The sequence below is a fragment of the Arvicola amphibius genome, chromosome 13, assembly GCF_903992535.2.
Source record: "Arvicola amphibius chromosome 13, mArvAmp1.2, whole genome shotgun sequence".
Classification (NCBI taxonomy): domain Eukaryota; kingdom Metazoa; phylum Chordata; class Mammalia; order Rodentia; family Cricetidae; genus Arvicola; species Arvicola amphibius.
Window position 1 is genome coordinate 71,405,827 of NC_052059.1, and position 26,944 is coordinate 71,432,770.

A 26,944-nucleotide genomic window follows, 5' to 3' on the forward strand; every position below is an offset into this window, starting at 1 on the left:
GTGAGACTGCATGCTCTCCCGTGAGGTATGTGGTTGCAGGATCAGGGCCAACTCCACCAGTCCTAGATTTCACTCTCCCTCCTACCGCCTGCTCTTGAGCACCCCTCGTGCGGTCATGTGCTTATTGGATAGACTTTCTTTTGGGGAAGAAGACCGCATCCCCAGCTGCTCTGCCTGTGACTATGAGGGTAAGTAAATTTGGAAATAATGTATGTGAATGCATGTTTGTAGGGGGACAGGGGCACGTGTGTACTCTGTTGTGTATGTGGAGGTAAGGAAATAACTTTCATAGGAGATGGTTCTCTTCTTCCATCATGTGTGTACCAGAAATCAAACTCAAGGCCTTACCCCTTTACCCACTAAGCCATCTTGCCAAATCTATAGCCTAGTTGTACCGTTAAAATAATTTAATGTTTTTAGCCCTCTCTCACATAGCACTGTGTATCTGTTTTCAGGAATGGATGGTAAAAGAGGTATAATCAGGTGCCTATGAATCTCCAACATTTATAAGTTCCTAAAAGAAAAAGTGATATGGGATTCCCCTGTGTATGCTATGAATGTTTTATTGCCATTGGTTAATAAAGAAGCTGTTTTGGCCAATGGCTTAACAGAATATAGCAAGGCTGGAAGATGATAGATAGATAGATAGATAGATAGATAGATAGATAGATAGATAGATAGATGATAGATGGATGGATAGATAGATGATAGATAGATAGATAGATAGATAGATAGATAGATAGATAGATAGATAGATAGAGAATAGGCAGCCCCACCAGAGATAGTCGCCAGATGAAGGACAGACCTTCACCTGCTAAGCCACAACCACGTGGCGATACACAGATTAATGGAGATAGGTTAGCTTAGGATATAAGAGCAAGCTAAAAATATGCTTAAGCTATTGGCCAAACAGTATTGCAATTAATACAGATTTCTATGTGATTGTTTCGGGAGTCTAGGCGGCCAGAAGACAAACGAGCAGCCTCTGCCAACAAAAGAGCTCAGGAACTGACAAGAACAATCAGTGGGTAAAGGTGCTTGCTGCCAAAATATCTGAGTTCAATCCCCAGAACTCACACAATAGGAGGAGAAGACTTATGCAAATTGTTCCCCGACCTCCACATGCATGTATCTCCTCCAAAAGAAGTAAATGTAAAAATATTTTTAAAAGAAAGAGGTCAGGTGCAGTCAAATGTAGAGCCTGACTTTGTTCTGGGGCATTCTATGGGAACAGACTTCAGCAAGGGCTGCTGACAGCATCTGCAGAGAGGGACAGTGTTTGCAGAGTCCTCACATTTGGTAAGAAATGCCCTTAAAAGTATGCTTGAGGAATTAGCAAGAGAGCTCAGTGGCGGAATATGTGCGTAGTTTGTAGGAGGCTCCAAGCTCAATCCCCAGCACCAAAATTATCTTTGGTTTCTGTTTCACACATATTTAAATTTTCAAGACACCCCTATGGATAGAATTCACTAAACTCTTCCATCTGTGCCCATTCCCAACATTCTGACCTGCACAGCATTGACCTTCATCAGAAAACGAATGGTCTCCATGAAGATTGTGGCAGGAGCTTGGGGGATAGCATAAGGAGTAGAATGCAAAAAGGCTGAGGAATCTTGACATTTTGATGTTTCTGGAAATAGATTAACAGGATAGAAGACCAGATGCAAATAGGGAATGCCAGAAGCTCAGACATATTTAATAAGATATGGAGAAAAATATTCTGATCTCCAATGAGATAAAGATCAGACTCTGGGAAGCAATAGACTATTTGTAGTTATGATGCAGAAAGCTGACTCAAAGGCCTTCAAGATAAATGTGGTTCTAAAGGCCATTCACAACCAGATGGAGGGCCAATCACAACCAGATGGAGGGCCAATCACAACCGGATGAAGGGCTTTTGAAACCATTAAAGGGCCTAGAGAGCTGCATCAGTCAGTAAAGGCATGAGTTCTGACTTCCATCTCCCATGAGAAAAGCCAGGCACTGGTGTGTCACCGAAGTCCCACCAATGACAACACAAGCCCAGCAGATCCCTGTACTCACTGGCCAGTCAAGACAGCTGAAACATCAAGACCACAGAATCACACACTGTTGGGAAAAGTCATCCAAAGTACCATTGCATAGGGGAAATTGTGCCCACTGAAAGATAAACACACTGTAGTACCATGGGAAGAATCCCCAAACTGTAATCTGAGGGAAAGAGCTCTTCACACAAGAAGTCTGCAACAGAGGCAGCTAGCACATTCAGAAGGCAATATTCCTTATCGTCTTGGAGACAAGGTTAGTGAGATGTGCATCTCTGCTGATAGAACTCCTCATCCCTTGCCAAATGATGTGTCCAACGGGAGATAAAGCATCTCTCATGAGCTGACCCTGAAGGTCAGCTGTGTGTACTCTTCCTGCATAATTCTGTGGTCTGTAGCAGATGACTAAGGCCAGACACCTAGTGTTGGCCTCTGACCTTCACAAGTGCGGCACACACACACAAAATTAACCAATTCATTTGAAGAAGTATTCTCAGACATCCTTGGGTTTTAAACACAATTTACAGATATTCTGAAAATGAATACTCATTGGAAAATTACAGTTTTGTTAGATACTTGTGTGAACAAAATTAAAATCCATACTTATCTAGGAGTTCCAACATGGGGTTTGGATTTCAGACCCTGGACTAATGTGAAGAAGTGTGGTCAGTAAAACTTCATCAGAACCCACAGTCATAATCCCGAGAGTCCTTGTGCTCAGTTGGTTTGTTTACAGCCCTCTTTCCAGGGAAAACACTGACTCCTACTTACCTTTTTTCACTGTTAGCTCTTTTAATAGCACATTGGATGATTTCTGGGCAAGAGAAGGTTCCAGAGGCTGTAAAGTCATTATTGGTTCCTGTGACTCGGAATGCGCCTTAGATGATTCTTCAATAAACTCGTCTAGACTGGACAACACAGTGCTTGGTCCTAAACAGATTAGATGTTGATGAAAAGGAGCTTCCTCCCCAGCTGGAAGGTCACAGGGGTGAAGATGTGCAAACGGTAATGGGCTAATGTGTGGGCATCGTGAACGAAGACTATAAACGCCTCTCGCCTCGTCAGCCCCAGGCATGGTGAGGCCACACAGCACAGGTACAGCAGTCATTGGCTAGGTCCACAACCTCAAGAACTCACAGGCGAAGAAAAGCACAGCACAGACAACAGCAATGCTCTCAAGGGACAGGACCTCTTCCCCCTGTGCTCAGCAGGAAGTGGGGGAGAGGAACAACTCACAGAAGCAGACAACGAACTGAATGCGTAAGATCTGGGAAGACATGAACCCAGCAGGGAAAGGCGAGTGAAGGAAACACACCTCCCACAAAATACCTCCAACTTTGAAGGGGGGGGGGGCACACCAAAGACACAAAAGATGATGATACAAAGAATAAGAAGTAAAACAACAAGAACAACCTTGGGGCTGCGGCTGCATCTCAGCAGGGAGATGAGGACTCAGCATGTGGGAGCTCCTGAGTTTGATCCCTGAATAACAAAAAACTCTTGGTAATTTTTCAGAGGAAAATAACAAAAACCAGTAATTTCAGACATAGAAGAGATGAAAGCTGAGAAATTACACCAGAAACCGCAAAGTAATGAAAGATTAAAGTTTAAAAAGAAAAGGGAAAATTATGACAACATTGGAGGAAATAACAAGATAATGTAGGGGCTGCAGAGGTGGCCCAGGGCTTGATCCAAAAGGGCCGGAGCTTGGCTCCCAGCATCCACATCAGGGGGCTCCCAGCTGCCTAGAACTCCTTCCTGCTCCAGGGGATCACAAGCCTGCACAAACTCCTGACTCAGACACATATGCACACATAAAATTAAAAATAAAGCAAAACATTTTTAAAAGGTATTTGACACGAACATTGGAAGGGAGAAGACAAAACTATGTCAACTGGTGGGTATCAGTCATGTTTATCTGGTTGGTTGGATGGTTTTTCAAGACAGAGTTTCTCTGTGTGGTCCTGGCTGCCCTAGAACTCATTCTCTAGAATGAGATCTACCTGCCCCTGCCTCTCAACCACTGGGATTAAAGGTATGGATACCATGCCCAGCTCATAGTCATATTTTAAAGAACCAATAAAAATCACTAATTCATTAGAGTGAGTAAGAGAGAAACAAGGCTTCTACATACAAATTCAATAAAAACTATCTGGAATCTAGAAATAACTAGAAATTTTGTTTACTAAACAGGGTCTTATTAAATAAAGTGTTAAATTTTTAGTAAAAGACAAGAAGCCAGGTGGTGGTGGTGTACACCTTTAATCCCAGCACTCAGGAGGCAGAGGCAGATGGATCTCTGTGAGTTCGAGGCCAGCCTGGTCTACAAGAGCTAGTTCCAGGACAGGCTCCAAAGCTACAGAGAAACCCTGTCTCAAAAAAAAAAAACAAAAAAAACAAAAAAACAAAAAACAAACAAACAAAAAGACAAAGAAGAAAACTTATTAAATTGAGACATCATTGCCACACAGGACAGATGCGGCTAATATAAACATTAATTATCCTTCAAATAATCTCTAATTTGAATACAGTTCAAATAAAGATTAAGCAGCTGGACAATGGTGGCACAATTCTTTAATCCCAGCACTAGGGAAGCAGAAGCAGGAGGATCTCTGTGAGTTCAAGGCCAGCCTGGTCTACAAAGCAAGTTCCAGTACAGCTAGAGTTGTTACACAGAAACCCTGTCTAAAAAACTGAAAGAAAAAAAAGAAATAAAATAAAATAAATGTAGCTACACTTAAAAAATACACTTACTATATTCACTATAAAATCCATACAGACAAATAAAGGTCCATACATAGCTAAGTGATACAATCACATGTGCGAACCTGATATGCCAGATATTAAAGCACAGGTCAAAACCATAGCCATAAAAGACACGTATTCAATGCATATACATATATATATGTATGTATATATATATATATATGTATGTTTACATCTGACAAATATGACAGGATGACAAGTCAGAGTTTAGGAATATATATACCTTACCTCAAGGGGGGAAACAATGAAGTTAGTAGAGATTGCAGAGAAAACTATATAGCTATCTGGACAAAAAAATAAAATAAAATGTACTGCCCACCTAGCAGAATATTTTAAAATGGACTCCCTAAAGATCTAAAGATCTAAACATGAGACAATTATAAAGTTAGTTGAGGAAAATATTCTAAAAAAAAAAAACTCCACCCAGGTGTGGTGACCCATGTCTATAGTCTTGGGAGGTGGGGCTGAATGACAGCAACATCAAGGATAGCCTGTGCTACTAAGGGAAATCCCATCTTTAAAACTATGCCCAAACTGACACAGAACTGAAGCACAACTGCTAACGACTTCATCCACATCTGCAGAGCATTGTCTTCATCAAGGATATTTATCAAGACAGACTATTTGGCCCATTAAAAACAAGTTTCAATAATTTTGAAGAATTCAACTTAAAGAAAGTTTATTTTCCAGTCACAATGAGATAACAGTGTGAGTAAAAAGCAAGCAAGTGGGCTGGAGAGATGGCTCAAAGGTTAAGAGCACTGGCTTCTGGCTGCTCTTCCAGAGGTCCTGAGATGCTGAGTTCAATTCCCAGCACCCACATGGTGACTCACAGCCATCTGTAATGATATCTGGTGCCCTCTTCTGGTGAGTAGGCATACATGCAGACAGGACACTGTATATATAACAAACAAATCTTTAAAAAAGGAAGCAAGTATATCTTGAAAACTTCCAAATATTTAGAAAATATAAACCAAATTACTTAATAACGTTTGGTCTGAGCTGGTGAGTTCCTAGGTGTTGACAGGCGCAGCATGAAAGTCCATCTTGTCCCAGCACCTCCACATCTCCCAGCCTCCTTTCTTTTAGCCCCTTTCCATAATCTTTGGTTTGTATGTGGTTTCCCAGTTAATACATAGCTAATAGCTCTTATTTTTCTTATTTTTCGACTGCTTTGGGCCTATTTCAATGTAAGGGTGAAAATTCATTTGAGACTTGTGCGTATTTAAAGACCCAGTTGCTCCTCTGGAGCTTGTACGTTCAAGAATGATTAATCTATGAAATAAACTGATTACTACAGTCCAAAAAGAGTCTGTCCTGCAAAAACTGGAACCTAATGTCGGTAGCTTTAGCTCAGTCACCCCAACAGAGCAGCAACCAAGCATGAAGCAACAGATAGGCATACAGTGTTCTCTCTACACTGGGATGCAGCGTGGCAGTAAAACCAGGGAGCTGATAGAAGCAGTACACCATGGTTCAATCTCAAAATTTTTACAATTGGTAAAACACCATATGAAAAGCACATACCAAATAACTCTAGAAGTTCTATTTAAAAATCTAGAATGTTCCTAGAATTCTAAAACTTAAAAACTAACAAATGTGGGCTGGTTATACGGCTCAGCGGATGAAGGTACCTATCATCAAGCCTGAGTTCCACACCAGGAAGTCACATGGTGGAAAGACAGACCTGACTCCTCAAAGCTGTTCTCTGACTGCTGCATAGGTGTCAGGGTACAAATGTCTCCCAACCCAATGCATAAATACATAGATGGAGCCTGGCAGTGGTGGCCCACACCTTTAATCCCAGCACTCTGGAGGCAGAGGCAGGCGGATCTCTGTGAGTTCGAGGCCAGCCTGGTCTACAAGAGCTAGTTCCAGGACAGGCTCCAAAGCCACAGAGAAACCCTGCCTCAAAAAACCCAAAATAAATAAATAAATAAATAAATCTTTAAAAAAAATCTTTAAAAAAAATCTTTAAAATATACAGGGATAGAGAACAGGGTAGGGGAAGTGGATTAGATAACACATACATTTAAGAATTACATGGTAGGGAGAAAAGGACACAAGAAAAACATTTTAACGTATTCAAACAGTACCCTTTTCTTCGTTTTTTTTTTTGTTGTTGTTGTCGTTTGTTTGTTTGTTTTTGGTTTTTTGAGACAGGATTTCTCTGTAGCTTTGGAGCCTGTCCTAGAACTTGCTCTTATAGACCAGGCTGGTCTCGAACTCACAGAGATCCACCTGCCTCTGCCTCCCCAGTGCTGGGATTAAAGGCACGTGCCACCACCATCCGGCTTCAATACCTATTTTTTGTTTTTTGTTTTTTGTTTTTTTTTTTTTCGAGACAGGGTTTCTCTGTAGCTTTGGAGCCTGTCCTGGAACTGGGATACCGATGAAGGGAGTAAATTCTATATGATATGAAAATCAGCATCAGCAGATGCTTCTGGCCAGTTCCCTGATGATGAGTTATTAATAGGCATGGTGTCTCCCGATACTGCTGAAATGACTGAAACTTTCAGTATTTGTTGAACAAACACTGATTCCGCCTACTTTGCGCCAGGTCCTACTCCCAGGCCAGTACGTTTCCGATGAACACTTCCCATCTCCACATCCCACTCCCACCTGTCAGGCCTTCTGACTTCATGGCTGTGGCAGAATCGTGTATGGCTCCCCAAGGACCAAAACTGTGCTCCGTCTTCACTCCATCGTCAATGTTCTCTATGGTGCCAGCGCTCCTCAGCTTTGTTTGGAGGGTTCGTGCCTGAAGCTGCTTGAAGGCCTCGTGAAATGCCATTTCCATTCGAATGTCATTATTCTGAATTTCATAGAACAACCCTGAGGAAATAAAGAAGCTGAGACAGAGGGCTCAGCTCCCACCGTGTGGGTGACCTTTCATTTCTCTTTGCTTTGTTTTCCTAGAGTTTAAAACCACATCCAGCTGTGTGCACCTTTAATCCCAGCAATTGGAAGGCAGATGGAACTCTGAGAGTCTGTGGCCAGCCTGGTACAACCAGGGCTACACAAAGAAACCTTGTCTCAAACTCCTTACTCCTCTCCCCTAAAAAAAAAAAAAAAATCCTACATCTTCAGTCACTAAATAGGGAGAAAGAATCTGGTGATGGAGGAAAGCCCACATGTGCACCAGGGCAACAGCCTACCGAGTAAAGTCCAGGCGACAACACTGCTAGGCTCCAAGCACGTAGCATCCTCAAAGAAGATTTCTGCTTGCTCATAGTTCTCGGTCAAGACAGCCAGGACACCGCACAGCAACAAGCTGGGAAGAGAGCCGCTAGCACTGGTTAGCAGTCTGGTCCTCGGTCACGCTGTAGTTTATCCTACTCATTGTTCTCCGTTTCCCCTCTACCTGTGAATATGATTCTCATTCAGGGAAAGGGCTTTCCGGAAACACTCCTGTGCTTTCGTGATGTCTTCTGTGAGGAGGCAAAAGGCACCATAATCCAGCCAGTGATCCAGGTTCTGGGGCTCACGGACCAACCTCTAGGTGCACAAAGTGTCGGGAGGGACAGGGTTATTGTGACGCTATGCCCCACTTTTTGTGTATGCTACACAGTAAATGTCCCAGAAATACCACGTTATGAAAGTCAAAACCATCACTTTTCTTTTGCTTACACAGGACCCAGAGGACCAGCTAGAAGTGCTGTTCTAGCTTTGAGAAGGTCAAAAAATTGACATGACCTAAAAACGGAATCCTCAAGAGATTTATTCCTGAACTCCATCAGTGCCTCAGGAACTAAGGACTTACTTGAATAGCTAATAATACTGCCATAATCTTGAGATGGAAAATATATACAATTATCTATAAATACAAGGAAAATGATACCTCGTGTAATTGAAAACTATAAACATGGTTTAAAGAAATGAAAGAAAACTTGAATAAATGGAAGAACACCCTGAGTTCAGGTCAGGACGGGGAGAGTTGATGCTAAGATTCCAATGCTGCTAAGAGCAACCTACAGATGAAGACCAATCCTGTCAAAATCCCAGTGGAAATCCTTCAAACGTTAAACACAGAACCACTGTATAGTCAGCAATTCCACTCTTACGTATACCCAAAATAATTAAAACAGACACTAACTACTTTTATAAAAATGGTGCATTTTGAGTCTTTGGTTTGTTTGTTTAGAGACAGGGTCTCACTATATAGCTCTAACTGGAACTCACTGTGTAGATGAAGCAGGCCTTGAACTCACAGAGATTCACCTGCCTCTGCCTCCCAAGTCCTGGGATTAAAGAAGTGCCACAATGCCTGGCTGCATTTGGAGTCTTAAATTATGGATAAAAGTTGTTTGAAAAATATATGTTCTGTTTCTCCTAGTCTGTATTTTTGTAGCCCTGGCTAGCTTGGAACTTGTGATATAGCCCAAGCTGACTTCCAATTTATAGCAGTCTTCCCGCTCTGCCTTCTGGTGCTGACCTTCTGTCCTTTGGTCTTCTGTCAAGGGACCCTACAAGACCTGATCAAGGAGATTTACTACTATGTTTCTTTTGAACGATCCATGCTTTACATTTAGATTAATTATCCATTTATCATTGATTTTTGCAAAATGTTTAAAGTCAGATCAAGGTTCATTCATTTTGCATGTGGAGTGCCAAATGTTCTCATTTGTTGAAACAACTCATTTCTACATTGAATTTATTGTACAGTTTCATCAAAAATCAAATGACCTGGCTGCTGGGGAGATGGCGTTCATCATGCAACATGAGGGCCGGATTTCAGATCCTAGCACTCAAGTAGAAGCCAGATAGGTATGATAGCCTGTCTGTAATCTCAGGATGAGAGACAGAGACATAGGAGGTTGAAACAGGAAGATCTCATAGGTCAGCCTGAGATATACAGAGAGACCTTGTCTCAAAACCCCGAAGCCTGGACTGGGGATGCAGTTTGCCTGGTGCAGTACTTGCCTAGCATGCTCACGGCTTGTGTTGCATCTCCAGTACCACATGAACTGTAAGTGCTGTAGGTGCTGTGATCCTAATACTGGGGAGGTAGAGGCAGGAAGAAGAGAAGTTCAAGTTCGTCCTTGGCTATATATAGTGAGTTCAATTAAGGTCAGCCTTGAATAAATGAAACCAAACCAAACCAAAACACCAAATGATCTTATTCATATGGTCATATTTTTGGTCTCCCTCTCTGTTTACTGATCTGTGTCACTGGGCAAGTTTGATGCTCATAGCAAACTACTGTTTTACATATATTCACAAATAATAACAATAATCATCACTGAGATATTTAGCTACCTCTTCATAATAGACTGCTGCCATTTCAAAATTCTCATTGACTTCTGCCTCAAATGCGAAGAGTCGAAGCTGTTCACTGCTGGTGTGAATCGTTGAGGCAGTGCCTTGCATGGCATCTGGCATGGACTTGTCATTGAGATGGTAAACAAACAGAATGAAACAATTATACGTGAAAAATTATGAGAGTAAACTGGATGTGAGATCCAACCATCACATTAAATGAGACTGTAGTGTGTGTGTGTGTGTGTGTGCACATGCATGTGCAATCATGTAGGAATAGAGGAGTACACTTGTCTTGAATGTACTCGGTAGACCATGCAAATCTTTAACTTTCAATCCTCCTGTCTCAGTCTGCTGAGTAACTGGTATTTCATGCTCACAGCTACTAGGCCAAGTCCCAACACTTCAGTAAGGGGCTATTTCAGAGAAGTAATAGAAAGGCTAGGCTAAGCACAGTGGGCCCTTGAGAGGGGGCAGAAAGATCAGTTCAAAGCCATCCTTGGCTACATAGCAAGTTCAGGGCTAACCTAGATTATGTGAAACATTGTCACAAGGAAGAAAGAAAAGAGACGTCATTAGACAAGCAAGCCTTAATTTTTTTAAGGTAGTGGAGATTGAACCTAGGACCTGGCACATGCAAATGCTCTGCCACTGAGCTACATCTCCAGGCTAAACCCTTACCTTCCAGCTTCCCACCTAAGTTGTTTCCCTCTGGGCTCTGTCCTATGATCTCAAGGAAGAGTCACCCAACGCTTTCTCCTTTTCACGTCTAATCCTTCCATTTCAAACCTAGGTTCTTTCATAGTTGTATACCTGGGACTTCCCGACAATAGTTTCCTGCATTTACCTGATTTTTTTGTTTGTTTCCTTGATAGAGCTTTTCTGTACAATATTAATACAATCAAACTATATCCCAGTATGAGAAATTCAATTCATTGCTTCTGTTAATGGGAAAAAGGAAAACTTTAAATTAAAAAATTATTTTATGCCTATGGGTGTTTTGCCTGCTAAAGACTGTTCACCATGTGCATACATGGTACCCGTGGAGGCCAGAAGAGGACATCAGATGCCCTGGAACTGGACTGACAGGTGGTTGTGAGCCACCATGTAGGTGCTGGGAATTGAACCCAGGTCCTCTTGGAGAGCAGCCAGTGCTTTTAACAGTTATTGAGTCACTCCTCTGACCTTGCGAATGTTCTCTGTATAGCACTAAAGGCCTCCCCTCCATACCCCAAAGCCCTCATCAGGAATGGATCCCCAACTTCAAGTCCTGCTTCTCCAACTCGAGACAACTTCAGCCTCTGTGCCCGAACTCTGTGAACTTTCTGTATATGCTGCATTCTTCTACTCTTAAGCCTTGTGATGGACCTGGTGATTCACTGCTCTTGAGCCACCTGGAGATGTCTGCAACTTTGAAGGCCTGGCTCAAGCCACATTTCTTCCATGAAGCCTCCCCTGAAAGATCCCAGCATCACACAGGCTTCTGGCATGCTCTGTGGAGATATGCTCCATCCCATTTATGTTTTGTGCTTGTCTCCTCTCCTAAACAAAGGTTCCCTGGGGACAGAGGCAGAAGCAAATCCCATCTCATGTCAATGGTCAAGAATTTTCCAAACAAACCCTATATATCACCTGAGTCTGTGTCTAAGCGGGACTGTCCTTTCAGTCCCATATGACTGTACTCTCCTGCCTACCTATCCCAGGAAGACTGAGGTTGTGAAGTGGCGCGGCCAGCCAGAGACTCCCTGGCCATGGTAAGGTTTGATTCTGTCACTGCTCACATCAGTAACACTAACTACACACAGGAAGTAACAACTAACTACACACAGGAAGTAACAACTAACTACACACAGGAAGTAACACTAACTACACACAGGAAGGCACAACAGCCGGCAAGAAACCCAGGCACAAGCAGACAAGTAGGAAGAAAGAGGATCACCAGCCACTAAAATGGATGTCCTGAGCTTCAAGATGGCTCAGCGGGTAAAGGAGGCTGCTGCTAATTCTAATGACCCGAGTTGAGTCCCTGAGACCCACACAATGACAGGAGGAATCTCGACATGTGCACAACATGGCAATACACATACAAAATAAATAAAAATGTATTAAAAAATTTAAATGTGTATTTAATTGCTACCGTCATCTTCATAGTAACATAACTTTAAAGATACCCAGATGCAGCTTTCCCTTATTTCTGTTATCCTGAAGAGAACTGAGACTTGTGCACATTAAATAAAATAATTTTTTGTTTCACAATTGCCATAGCTTTTATTTAACAATTCTGCCACATTAAAAAATCTTTTATTTTATTTAGGTACATGCTTATTTTGTTGCCTGCATGTCTATGTCCAAGGCTAGCTGAGGGTTCAGAAGCCTGGGCGTTAGACTTATAGTTGTGAGCCACCACCATATGGGTGCCAGGAATTAAATTTGTGTCCTCTGGAAGAGCATTATATTCCTAACTGCTGAGGCATCTCTCCAGTCCCATGTAACATTTTTGAAATCTAGAGAACCAGTTTTTCTTTCTTTTTTCTTTTTTTAAAGATTTATTTATTTATTATGTATACAATATTCTGCCTCTATGTATCCTCGCACGCCAGAGGAGGGCACCAGATCTCAGTACAGATGGTTGTGAGCCACCATATGGTTGCTGGGAATTGAACTCAGGACCTCTGGAAGAGCAGCCAGTGTTCTTAACCTCTGAGCCATCTCTCCAGCCCCAGAGAACCAGTTTTTCTAGGGAACTCAAAGAGCAGGCATGGTCAGTACCTTGTATAGAACAGACTATCTCATCAGCATCTGCACACTAAAGGAAGGAAATAAACCAAGAAGAGAGCAGTGTTTCAAAAGAAGCCCTGCTCTTCTCCACCAGGAGCAGGCTCTGAGCTGTAAACACCTACCTGGTTTAAGGCCACATGCATTTGATCTACCAAGAACACATAAAGCTCACTGATAAATGTCTGCAGTTCCTCCTGGCTTTCAAACGCTGTTGTCTTCAAGTATTTCTCTCTTACAATCTTTACCACCGCATGCTGCAAGACACACACAATTCCCTTCCGATGACGCGATGCAGCCGTGTACCCCCACCCACTCTAGGACATCAGAACATCAAGCGATGGTCACTTTCTCCCATGTTAATCATAGGGCTCTCAGTTCACTAAGAGCTCCCCAGTCAACATGGCCTGAATGGCTTTATTCATTTAAAGACAGAGTCTCACTATGTAGCCCAGGCTGGCCTGGAATGCACTATGCAGCCCACAGTGCTGTTGAACTCACTTCTCCTGCCTCTATCTCCCAAGTGCTAGCTTTGAAGACATTGTGCCTCAAGCCTGGGTTGTAAGAAATTCTTTTCTTGATTCTGCAACATCACTAACAGGGAAAAGGCAGTGCTCACGCCATGGGAAGAGGATCGTGGAGCTGAAAAACAACTTTGGAGTAGGTTTGAGGGCTGTGACTCCCACTGGCTGTGGTGTAAGGGAGAAAGGGGAGAACTAAGGCCTGAGAGACCGGAGGATGGGGTTCTGCTTTAAATACTGTCACTGTGCAACCTCTTATGCTCTATTTTGTACCTCAGTTTCCTCTTTGTTAAGTGAATACATAGCTCCAGTATTGCACCATACTTTAGGTGGTGTCTGAGCAACTGAACAAAGTAAACAGAAGTTTGAAATGTCACATAAAGCTGTGTGTGGTGGCATGGGTCTATAAAGTCAGCACTTAGGGTGGCAAAGTCGGAGAGAGCCATTATTCAAGGCAGCCAAGGTTGTATGCCAGACCCTGTCTAAAAGCAAAATTATACAAATACAGTAGTCTTTCTGTATCCACAGTTTCAGTTATCTCTGCTCAAGTCCAGTTTGAAAACAAGTGGAAAATTCCAGAAACAAACAGTTCATAAGCTTTAAGTTGAGCTGTGCTCTGGGTAGATGCAGAAGTCTCATGCTAGATCTAGCTCCTTGGATCTGAAGCTCAGCACTCCATACCCATGTCCTAAGCATTAGATTCCCTGAGACTAGAGTTACAGATGGCTGTGAGCCTCTATGTGGGTGCTGGGAACCCAATGTGAGTCCTCTAGAAGGGAACTTAGTGTTCTTAATCGCTGAGCCATTGCTTCAGTTCCTTATCCAAAGTTCTGAGCACCTACTGGGGATCTCAGATCTCAGTTGGTGGGGATAATAATATTAATAATATATAAGCACAGCATTATGGTACAGTCTAGCAGTTACTGTTCCCGCCCTTAAGTCAGGTTATATATTGAACACCTTCATCATATTAATACTAATAATAACCCCATGTGATAATATTATTATCTCTTGTTGATCAGAAACAACCCATCTCCCAAACTAAAAAATGCTCTAGAATGAATAATAGCCACTATTATTTAATAAACTATTTTGTTTGTTTTGATTCACCTTCTGAGAACCAGGATTACGGGTGTGCAGCACCAGCTCCCAATTCTTAATTCTGTCATCAAGGAGACTTAAGTGAAAGATATGTAGAATTAGTGTCAAGAACGTAATTTCTTCTAGCGGGCAGAGGGTGGCGTCTGGTCTCAAGGCCAGCCCCGAGTGAAGATGAGGGCTTACCATCTCATTTGGAATAAATACTGACATTTTCCCCCTGAGGACTCATCTGAGCAGAGCCAGAGCAGAAACTACTGATCAAGTACTAGAGAAGGGGCTCCCGAGGCTGGTCACATAACCAAGGAAATGAGTGTTTCACCTTGAGCTGTTCTTTGAAAGCAAAGTACTTTCCAGAGCAGTTGAGCTCATAATTGAGTTGGCACTTCTGCTCCTCCAAGGTTTCACTGTCTACGTCACTTCCCACTTTGATCACTTGCTTTCCAAACATTCGGTGGTATTCATCCAGAATGGCTCTGGAAATGCTCTTGATCTGTGTGTGGTAGTCACTCACTGCCTGGAAGACAACAAACGGCAGTAAGCAGGCCTCAGAGATGCCCAGGTCACAGATGAGAAGTCCTACATCACAGCAGCTATAAGACTGTCCTTTCCGCTGGGCCAGAATCACACTGTCCATGATTCACTGACCACAGAATCACACTGTCCGTGATTCACTGACCACAGAATCACACTGTCCGTGATTCACTGACCACAGAATCACACTGTCCGTGATTCACTGACCACAGAATCACACTGTCCGTGATTCACTGACCACAGAATCACACTGTCCGTGATTCACTGATCACAGATGGAACTGAACGAAAACCTGGGAAGCCCCAAGAGGCTCCTCTCCTCTGGAAGCCTCTGTTCACACCACCTCCAAATGCCACAGCTCTGCCCAGCATTAACACCTACCTTCTGAGCTCCCCCTGTCCGGCGGGTCAGAGGTGGCCTTGGGGGTATCATTTCTTTGACCCTGTATTGTGAAAAAACAATAAAACCTTTATTATTGGCAGGCCTGTGTTCTTTCCTATTTCCCCCAAGTCCATGTGGAGGAGATCTGATATCTGTCTCTCCAGTGCACTTGAGCATTGCTGTGCTCTCTCATATAGAGATCTGAACCCTAGTACAGTATAGAAGATGGTGCTAATGGAGCCCTGGCCTTATTCTCACACTCTTTCTTAAGGTATTGCTAAGTGGCCTCTGGACTAAGGGTTGGGAAATAATGGGTATTATATCTATCTGTGTTTCTGAGAGGACACAGATTTGTAAAACTAAAAGTTTCCTTTTCACCTAGAATAAAAAGCTTGTGTTTTATTTTTTATTTATTTGTTTGTTTGTTTTGAAACAGGGTTTCTCTGTAGCTTTAGAGCCTATCCTGGAACTAGCTCTATAGACCAGGCTGGCCTCAAACTCACAGAGATCCTCCTGCCTCTGCCTCCCGAGTGCTGGGATTAAAGGCATGAGCCACCACCACCTGGCTTTGTGGTTTTTTTTTAAAAGATGTATTTATTTTTTTATGTATATGAGTGCTCTATCTTCATGTACACCTTTATGCCAGAAAGGGGCATCAGATCCATGGATCTGTGTATGTGATGCATGTATGTATGTATGTATGTATGTATAGATTTATGCTGTATACACATGTATTCATGCATGTGTATTTGTATATTCACCCATGTGTGTGTTGTGTGGGTATGCATATTTGTGCTGTATATTTCTATGTGCACTTATACAACCATGTGGTTGCTGGGAATTGGACTTAGACGCTCTGGAAGAGCAGCCAGTGCTCTTAACTGCTGAGCCATCTCTCCAGCCCTAAAAAGTATGTTCTTAATCATAATTTATAGAACTGCTTTATTAAATTACAATAATGCCATCAAACTCTAAGAGACCTTTTTTTAAGATTTACTTGCTTGAATCAGGTTATGGTAGTACACACCTTTAATCTCAGCATTTGGGGAGCAGAACTAGGGGGGGGTCTCTGTGAATTCGAGGCCAGCAGGATCTACAGAGTGAGTTTCAGTATAGCTAGAGCTACACAGAGAAACCCTGCCTCAAAAATAAATAAATAAATCAAGAAAGAAAGAAAGAAAGAAAGAAAGAAAGAAAGAAAGAAAGAGAAAAAGAAAAAGATTTACTTGTTTTTATTTTATTTGTATGAGTGCTTGGCCTACAATTATAAATGTGCACTGTGTGCTTGCCTAGTATCTAAAGAGACCAGAAGAGGGCATTGGATCCCCTAGAACTGTAGTTAAGAGCAGTTGTTAGCCACCACGTAGGTGCTGATAACCAAACTCGGGTCCTCTGAAAGAGTATCCTCTGTTCTTAACCACTGAGGCATCTCTCCAGTTCTGCAAAGGATCTCCTTTTAACTTTGCTGTTAGTCTCCTAGTTTCCACTCCAGAGACGGTGTTATCAAGTCATTGAAGATATGTGGTGAGTTCCTACTGTCCGTCAGGAGCTTTTCTAGGCCTAGGGATGGAGCCAAACAACATAAAGATCTTTGCCCTTGTGGAGTTTACTTTCTGGTTGTGAAAGAAAACCACTGAGATAAACACAGTATAAGCATGGGCCTTGGAGGATGATGCAAGGAGGCCCAGGCTGGTGGAGCAGATGAGCAGCAGGAAAGGCCACAGAAAATAATGCTCTCTGGGCAAAGACCCAAGGCGAGGGAAGGGCAAATTCATGTGATATTCAGGATAGGGGTATTTCAGGCAAAGAAGCAGACAGTGTAAAGAGCTTGCAACAACAGGAGCTTCAGGCTTGGTGAACGCCTTTAATCCCAGCACTCAGGAAACACAGACAGGTGGATCTCTGTGAGTTCAAGGCCATCCTGGTCTACCTATTGAGTTCAGAACAGCCAGAGCTACATAATGAGACCCTGTCTCAAAAACAAAACAAACAACAACAAAAAAATGAGCCTCACATGTGAGCAAAAGATATTGGTCTGGTTGGACTGAAGAAGCAAGGGCAAAGTACAGGCAGAATATATAGACCATAATGTTAAAAAAAAAAAGGTAAAAGTGCTAGAAGAAGACAGCTAACACTGCCCTCTGGCCTCCACACATACACACATGAATATAGAGACATAAATGTGTGTATAAGTGCACATAGAAATATACAGCACAAATATGCATACCCACACAACACACACATGGGTGAATATACAAATACACATGCATGAATACATGCGTATACAGCATAAATCCATACATCCATACACACACCCATGCACCTAGCACACATGCACACATGGCTGAGTACACTGATACACATGTGTGCATACAGGAGTGCACAGCACAAACATACACGTACATACCTGCAAAATCAAATAAAAATAAGAGGTCAACATTCCAAAACTGATGGGCTGTAGGGAATATAGTTCCCAGACGAGAGTTTCTAATTCTAAATAGGTAAATTTAAAAAAGAAGAAAGAGGCTGGGGACACACACAGTTGGTAGAATGTTTGCTTAGTATGCAAAAAACCCTCTGTGCATAAAACTAGGTTTGGTGGTGCACACCTGCAACTGAGGAAGTGCAGGCAGCAGGATTAGAAGTCAGAGGCTGCCCTTGGCTACACAATCCAGGACACAGGAAACTCAGTTTTAAGACAGAACAAAAACAGAAGAAAGCCCACAAGGCATTAACTTAATTGTACTCCTTCCAGAAAGAGAAAAAGAGAGCAAAAATTGTTCTATGTTTTAAGGAAGGAAGGAAGGTTTTAAAAAAAAGATTAGAAGAATTGATTTAGGCCAGCCTGGTCTACAAGAGCTAGTTCCAGGACAGGCTCCAAAGCTATAGAGAAACCCTGTCTCAAAAAACAAAAACAAACAAACAAAAGAAGAAGAAGAAGAAGAAGAAGAAGAAGAAGAAGAAGAAGAAGAAGAAGAAGAAGAAGAAGAAGAAGAAGAAGAAGAAAAATTGATTTAAAAAATAGTGAAGAGAAAAACAATAGAGGAAAACCACCAAGATTAAAAATAAAAAGATGGTTCATTTTATTTTAAAGAGCAAAAAACTGAGGCTGGAGAGGTGACTGTGGTTAAGAACACACACTGTCCTTGTGGAGGACCTGGATTCAGTTCTCAGCGCCATGCCAGGCCTCTCACAGCCACCTGTAACTACAGCACCAAGAGATCCAACACCTTCTTCTGGGCTCTGCAGGCACTTGCAACTCGTGTGTGCGCACACGCAGACACACACGCAGACACACACGCACAGACATGATACACACTTGTGCGCGCACATACACACAGACACATGTAAATTAAAACCCTAAAGATAAAAGCTGAGAGTAGTAGTGCGTGACTTTGACCTCAGTTCTTGGGAGGGAGAGAGGACGCAACTCTGAATTCAAGGCCAACCTGGTTTACATAGCAAGTTCCAGGGCTATAGGTCCTATCTCAAAACAATTCAAAACAACCAAACAGACACATAGACACACAGACAGACAGATGCATGAAATAGAAAATAATTAAGGAAAAGAAGAAAGAAAGAAAGAAAGAAAGAAAGAAAGAAAGAAAGAAAGGAAGGAAGGAAGGAAGGAAGGAAGGAAGGAAAAAAGGAAGGGAGAGAGAGAAGAGACAGAAGGAGAGAGGAGAGGGGAGAGAGGGAGAGAGAGAGAGAGAGAGAGAGAGAGAGAGAGAGAGAGAGAGAGAGAGAGAGAGCGCACGCCTGATGTGGGATTCCTCTCTGTATGGTGTGAATATGTTTTATTATTATTAATTTTTTTTTTGCTGCTTTGGCCTGTGACAGGGCAGATCATAGCAAGGCGAGAAATTAAGCAGAAATAGAGGAGGAAAGAAAGCAGAGTCTGAGAGATTCCATGTAGCCACCCAAGAAACAAGAGGTAACAAACCATGAGCCTCATGGTAAAATATAAAATAATAGAAATGGAGCCAGGAGGTGGGGGTGCACAACTTTAATCCCACCACTTGAAAGGTCAGGTAGATCTCTGTGAGTTTGAGACCAGTGTGATCTACAAGAGCTAGTTCCAAGATAGGCTCTAAAGCTACAGAGAAACCCTGTCTGGAAAAAGAAAGAAAGAAAGGAAGGAAGGAAGGAAGGAAGGAAGGAAGGAAGGAAGGAAGGAATAAATTTGGAACTGAGATTGGCTCACAACCATCGTAACTCCAGTTCCAGGTATTCTAATGCCCTCTTCTGACTTCCATCTGCACACACACACACACACACACACACACACACACACACACTGCACACACACACACACTGCACACACACACACTGCACACACATACACTGCACACACACACACTGCACACACACACTGCACATACACAGACTGCACACACACACACACACTGCACATACACACACTGCACACACACACACTGCACACACACACACACTGCACATACATGCATGCAGACAAAATATTCGTACATATAATAAGTTGAAAAGAGAAAAACTGACAAAACTTTAGCAAGACTTACTATGAAGAAAGATAAATACAGAGATAAAATGCTGATGAAATAGTAACATATTCTGGGACTGGAGAGATGGTTCAGCGCTTAAGAGCACTGACTGCTCTTCCAGAGGTCCTGAGTTCAACTCCCAGCACCCACATGATGGCTCACAACCATCTGTAATAAGATCTGGTGCCATCTTCTGGCCTGCAGGGAGCACATGCAGGCAGAACACTATATACGTAATAAAATATAAATCTTTTTTTTAATAAAAAAGAAAGAAACAGCATTCAGGAGGCAGAGGCAGGCAGATCTCTGTCACAGGATTTCAATCCCTTCAGCCAATGACTTGGAGCAATGGAGCAGCAAGCTCTCAGGCATGGTCTTGTCTGCCGCTAATAAACTGAGGGCAGGGTCTCTCACTCTCTTACTCTCATGACAGAGCGAGGTATACAGTGGGAGCAGAGCAGGCGGCTTGCTGTTGGTCAGAACAACTGCAGTGGTATCTAACCTGTCCTGTATCAGTGCGTGTTCACCCCTACTTTGAACCTCTCCCAGACTTGTGGATTCACACTGCAGAGCTCTGTGAGTTCAAGGCCAGTCTGGTTGGTCTACAAATCAAGTTCCAGGACAGCTAGGGCTACACAGAGAAACCCTTTCTCAAAAAAACAAACAAAAAATAGTAACATATTTCATATGTAATATACATAATATAATAACACATAAACAAAACATGATGATAGGGGATAAAAAACAGTTTTCGAGAATTACTGTATATGCACATGCACTACATGTGCATGCGTTTGTAGCACATGGCTTTAAAGCAACTCCCAGAAAGATCCAAGGTGGGAAAATACTGCAACAAAACAGTAGGAATCTGAGTGCTTTATACTTTCTTGCTCATGTCAACTAAAAAAATTTAATGACACTTTGCAATGAGGAAACAATAGTAGAATAAACTCTATCTGTAAAAAACAAAAAACAAAAACACTGTTGCTTAGGACAAGGGAAATACATTTGTTGGGACAAACTTCTTCATTCCTAAACTGCCAAATGCAGTAAGTGTCCCACACCTTCTGGCCAGTTCTTCTGGCATCCGCTTTGGAACTAAGGCTTTGTCCAGCTGAATCTCCAAGACAATGTATGTCCCCGCTTCCAAATATTGCTGCAAAGACATTGTTTGTTATTGGTAAATCTCATAAATAGACAGTAATGAATCACTCTTAGTAATATCAGGAACTACTTAATGAACCGCATATGAAGTGTGGTCTCCATGGCTCTAATGTTTTACAGGGGATAATAATTTGACAGAAATATAGCAATAGGGGTTAGCTCATGGAAGAAAGTGTTTTCCTGTCTGTTCTTGGAAATTTCCACTCCAGTGGATCTTACTGAACCTTTAAAAATTTTTAACACCCCCCCCCTCTCGGTTTTTTGAGACGGGTTTTTCTGTGTAGCTTTGGTGCCTATCCTGGAACTCACTCTGTAGACCAAGCTGGTCTGGAACTCACAGAGATCCACCTGTCTCTGCCTCCCAAGTGCTGGGATTAAATGTGTGTGCACCACCTTCCAGCTCCTTATTTTCTTTTTGAGACAAAATTTCACTATGTAGCCCTGGTTGGCCTGGCACTCTCTGTGTGGACCAGGGCCCAGAACTCACAGAAACCTGACTCTCCAGTATTAAAGACATCTACCACCATGCCTGGCCAACTCCTTCACGTTTGTCTGGAACTCTTTTAAATGCATGCCACTCTTTCTTCCAGCAGCCCTCTCATGTTTAAGCTTTGTCTTCAACTCCTTATATCTGCCTAGTCTTAACCACCCACAACTCTGACTGCTGAACGCATCTACCCAGACTTATTTTGCCAGCATCCTAAATACAGCTCTCTGAGGTATCTTGTTCTTTTTAAAGCTTCTCTTAATGATGGCAACCTTCTACAAAGCAACACCTGAAACCTGAGCTGTCTTTGACTTTTCTTCATCAATCTCCCTGTCCCCACAAACTTTCCAAGCCCAAAACCTGGCCCCTGTAGGCCGCTGACTTCCTTTGCTTCAACTCCTTTCCCAAATCCAACTGTCATCAGTGCACAAGTGTACGGTAAGAAAGACCCGCATGACCCCACCCCACCTTCTGTATGAAACCTGGACAAGAAGTCTGGGGTACGCCTTTAATTCCAGCACTCGGGAGGCAGAAGCAGGTGGATCTCTGTGAGTTTAAGACCAGCCTGATCTACAGAGTGAGTTTCAGGACAGCCAGGGCTATGCAGAGATACCCTCTCTTGAAAAACCAGAGAAAAGAAGGAGGAGGAGGAGATGGAGGAGGAAGAAGTAGCAGCAGCAGAAGCAGCAGTAATAAAAGTAATAGTCTGGCTTGCAACACACTTTCTAATTCACCATCCTTCACAATCCTAATGTCTGTGAGTCAAACCTTTGGCGCAGATAGTGCAGAGGGCTTACTGAGCTCTCTTTAGGCTCTGTATCCAGTGCCAGCTCAGAAAGAGGCAAGCGGGAGCCCAAGAGTCCCCTGCAGAATGAAGCTAAGCACCACGGAAAGCCGCTCAGGTCCTCCAGATTCTGTATCTCCCTACCTGCCACTTCTCTCTACAGTGCTTCTCAGTCTTCCTAATGCTGCAGCCCTTTAACACAGCTCCTCATGTTGTGGGGACCATAAAATTATTTTCACTGCTACCTCACAAGTGTAATTTTGTTACTGTTACGAATCATAACGCAAGTATCTATGTTTTCTGATGGTCTTTGGGGGTCACAACCCACAGGTTGAGAACTGCTGCTCTTTTCATTCCCCCTGTATCATACCCTGGGTTCATTGATTTAATTTTTCTCTGTGTCTTCACTCGAGCTGTTCTCTGACCATGGAGTGCCTCTCTCTGTCACCACTGTGTTTGGGTTCACCTTCTCTGTAATGATTTCCCGGGGCTATTCCCTCCTAACATCGTCTCCTCTGAGTCTAGCAAGAACTTTCTTTCACTGTGTCTGTTACAGCAGCCACCAACGCTCTGAGTCTCAGCTGAGGAGATAGATCGGGGCAGGAGAGCAGGGTCTTGAGGGCAGACGGACTCCTGGTGCTCCATGTAGACTTAATGAAACACAAAACTTAATTTTGGAAAAGACGTTAAACACAATCCGGGTACCAACTTACTTTAAGGTCTCAGTGAACAAACTTGCCCAGGGTCCTAGGCTACTCGAGGTGACTCATGTCCTCTAAAGCCGTCGTGCTCAGTGAAGGTCTGGCGAAATGAAATGAAATTTCATCTCTAAAATGTTGAGCATACTTACCTGTCCTTCTAGATTGTGGCTCACAGGGGTTTCGCCTTCCAGAGGAGTATCTGAGCTCTGGGATTTTATGCTAGGTGCTTGCTGAAACAAAAAGAAACATCAAAACTTGGACTTTTTTGTGGCCTTCATAGCAGTAGGGACATTAAGATGCAAAACACATCAATACGATACACCAAATGGGAAGTGGATGCAAGCGTCTACTTAAAGTCTAAGAGCCTACCAAGTCCAACACATCAATACGATACACCAAATGGGAAGTGGATGCAAGCGTCTACTTAAAGTCTAAGAGCCTACCAAGTCCCCAGGCCGAGCCCGTCCATCTATCTCCTTGTCTTTCACTGCTTTCTCTTCTTTCAGATTCTTGGAAACAGGTTTCGACAGTGGGGAGTTAAGACCCCCTGCTTTATTATTGTGAGCCAGATGGTGCCCAGTGTCCCTGAATAAGCTGAACAAACATTTGGTCTGAAAGGAAAGAAAGGAACAAACACAAGTCATAGGTAAAGGGGCCACCCAAAGGGGCCATTTTCTTCAGATCAGTTCAGTGTCTAGAACAGAGACCCGAAGAACACCGTTACATCCCTCGCTTGTAGAACATAGAAAACCACAGAAAATCAGGGGCCTCCCTGCTATTTAAAGTGGTAGGAGGAGACCTCACAGCTGCACTTGGTGTTGATACACTGTTCTGCCTGCAGCCAGAAGAGGGCACCAGATGTCGTTACAGAGCCACCATGTGGTGTTGGAGTAGGGCCCCCTGCTTGTTCATCCTGGCTAACTTAACCCCAAAATAACCACACAGAAATTGTACTAATTAAATCACTGCTTGAATCATTAGTTCTAGCCTCTTATTGGCTAACTCTCACATCCTGATTTAACCCATTTCTATTAATCTGTATATTGCCACGTAGCAATGGCTTTATGGGAAAGATTCGGCATGTCTGTCTCTGGCGTGTCCATGGCGTTCCTCTCTGACTCTGCTTTCTTCCTCCCAGAATTCCATTTAATTTTCTCCACCTACCTAACTTCTGCCCTATCAAGGGCCCAAAGCAGTTTCTTTATTAACCAATGAAAGCAACACAAAGACAGAAGGACCTCCTACACCATTGTGGTTGCTGGAAATTGAACTCAGGACCTGTGGAATAGCAACCAGTGCTCTTAACCTCTGAGCCATCTCTCCAGTCCCTGGAATCATAATTCTTATCATCAGAAAAATTTTAATCTTTGACACACAATTCTGAATTACTTCAGTAAATAACTCATTTATATAAAAGAGATAATATTTGTCTAATTGCTATTCACTAATTAATTTATAATTGAAAGAATGAGGCAAGTTTAAAGTTCACAATAAAACCTTGGTATGGTTCAAACCACAGTTGAATTTGTCATGTTTTCTAGGGGAAAGTAACCCCTGAAAAGTTTAACAACAATGTATTAGGTAATCATTGTAAAGACAGGTGTTTTTCTCATACAATACATCCCTACCACAGTTCCCCTCACTCCAGCCTTCCCTCTGCCCCCACACACACCTCCTCTCTCTCCCTGATCCACTCCCTCTCCATTTCCTCTTTAGAAAAGAGCAGGCCTCATGGGGACCTTGGGGAAGGGCTAAAGGGGTGAGGGAAGAGGCAGGGAGGGGAGCAGAGAAAAATGTAGAGCTCAATAAATATCAATAAAAAAATTAAAAAAAAAGAAAAGAGCAGGCCTCCAAGAGACAACAGTCAAACAGGACAAAACAAGATACAATTAGACAAGGCAAAAGCCCTCATATTGAGACTGGACAAGGCAATCCAATAGGAGGAGGAAAAGAGTCCCAAGGGCAGGCAAAAGAGTCAGGGATATGCCCGCTCCTGCAAAAACACCAAGGCAGCAGCCACAACACATATACAGAAGTCCTGCACCAGTCTGCACCAGATCCTCTGCATATATATATCATGGCTTCCAGTTTAGTGTTTTAATGGGATTCCTGAGTGTGTGAACTAGTGGGTTTCTGATTCTTATGCCTTCTTTTGGGCTCTTTTCCTTCTGTTGGTCTGTCCTGTCTAACTTTGATATGATAGTTTTTGTTTTATCTTATTATACTTTATAAAATGAATGAATGAATGCATGCATGAATGACAACCTAGCCACAAGGGTAAATAAATGTTATTTATAGCTGCTGGGAGAGGAAAAGTTAGTTTTCTCCCATGGAGTGACACTGGGAATATCACCCACTCCAGGGTGGGCCTCAGTGTCCAGAAGTAGCTGACCAACATAATGGACTCCACAGTTTTTTGTGCTTTTATTTGACAGCAGTTTGGTGGTTTTGTTTGGTTTTCCTGTTTGTGTGGTTTTTGTTTTGTTTTGTTTTACTGGTTTTGGGGGTTTTATTGTTGTAGTTGGGCTTTTGTTTTTTGAGAAAAAAAAAAAACAAAGTTGGGTGGGTAGGGTCAGGGAGAAGATCTGGAAGGACTTGGGGAGGAAAAGATTATGACCAAATATATTTAAATTTAAAGACTGTTTTAATTAATAAAATTAATTTTTTTTTGAGACAGGGTTTCTTTGTGTAATAGCCCTAGTTGTCCTGGAACTAGATCTGTATAACAGGCTGGCCTTGAACTCACAGAGATTTGCCTGCCTCTGCCTCCCAAGTGCTGGGATTAAAGGCATATGTCACCACTGCTCAGCAATTTAAATTTTCTTAAGTTTTATTTGTGTGTATGTGTGTATGTTGTAGAGGTCAGCAGACAACTCTGAGGAGAAGGTGACTCCCTGCCATCTTGCAGGGTCTGGGGATCAAACTCAGGTTGTCAGGCTGCCTGCAAGTGCCTCTACTATCTGAGTTATTTTTCCAACCCAAGTAAAAATAGTAAGATAAAAATGCCCATGTTCAGGCCTGCCATAGTGGCATACATCTTAAATTCCAGCATTTGGGAGGCAGAGACAGGCAGATCTCTCTGTAAGTTGGGAGGCCAGCATGGTCTACAGAGTGAGTTCCAGGACAGTCAGGACTACACAGTGAGACTGTATCTCAAAAGACAAAGTTCAAACTCTTGAAATTTTGGAGGAATCTAAAACTGCAAAAAATAAAAAAGTATGGTGGCATGTCCTGTCACCTGGAAGGCAGAGGCAGGAAGGTTGCAAGTTCAAGAACAGCCTGAGCTATAGACTAGAAACTGTGTCTGTTATTACAAACACGGTTAACAACCAGGGCATGGGGAAGATGGAGACCCTACTGGAGTAACTAAATTGACTCAGCACCAAAATGACTTATAGATGTGGTTGATTATACCCAAAGACACAGGCTTCTCTCAGCCTTAAGCAGAGGGGGTCATTCACAGGACACAGTGTTGAATGCCATATACTGACTGGTTCTAGATGTCAGCCTCACAGACGTGACCAACACACATATGGAGGAAACATTAGGATGACACCCTTTATTAAATTTATTCTTACCTTTTCAAAGACTGTACTATCCAGGTAGGGATAAACATGAAAAGCCCCCCTTATCCTCTTCACCCCCGGATACAAGAGTGGGACCATGTTGACGTACGCCACACCATGAAACGAAAGCTGATTTTCATCATCGGCCTAAGGGGACAGGAGCAGAGGCATCAGAGCACAGAGCAGCAGACAGTGTGGAGGCTGCCCCACGAACAAGCTCTGCCTGTAGTCAGTTGTAGGTCTTGGCTCAGTCACATAGACACTTGGGACCTGGCTTCATTTCCACTAAGACGTCGGGTGGTAGTGGCGCACGCCTTTAATCCCAGCACTCAGGAGACAGAGCCAGGTGGATCTCTGTGAGTCT

General features: G+C 42.8%; 1 protein-coding gene across 1 annotated transcript in view; it reads right to left on the minus strand.

The window, feature by feature from the left end:
• Positions 1-26,944, minus strand: part of Cfap70 (cilia and flagella associated protein 70) — a 68,785-nt gene that overhangs the window by 7,759 nt on the left and 34,082 nt on the right. The window contains exons 10-23 of the mRNA XM_038310075.1: positions 26,593-26,727; positions 23,458-23,625; positions 23,164-23,244; positions 20,943-21,034; positions 15,359-15,419; positions 14,766-14,960; positions 12,950-13,081; positions 10,050-10,175; positions 8,155-8,288; positions 7,949-8,064; positions 7,413-7,625; positions 3,438-3,506; positions 2,796-2,954; positions 1,509-1,630 (exon numbers count right to left, since the gene is read on the minus strand). Coding sequence (XP_038166003.1) covers positions 1,509-1,630; positions 2,796-2,954; positions 3,438-3,506; positions 7,413-7,625; positions 7,949-8,064; positions 8,155-8,288; positions 10,050-10,175; positions 12,950-13,081; positions 14,766-14,960; positions 15,359-15,419; positions 20,943-21,034; positions 23,164-23,244; positions 23,458-23,625; positions 26,593-26,727 — 1,803 coding nt within the window. The remainder of the gene's footprint in view (positions 1-1,508; positions 1,631-2,795; positions 2,955-3,437; positions 3,507-7,412; positions 7,626-7,948; positions 8,065-8,154; positions 8,289-10,049; positions 10,176-12,949; positions 13,082-14,765; positions 14,961-15,358; positions 15,420-20,942; positions 21,035-23,163; positions 23,245-23,457; positions 23,626-26,592; positions 26,728-26,944) is intronic.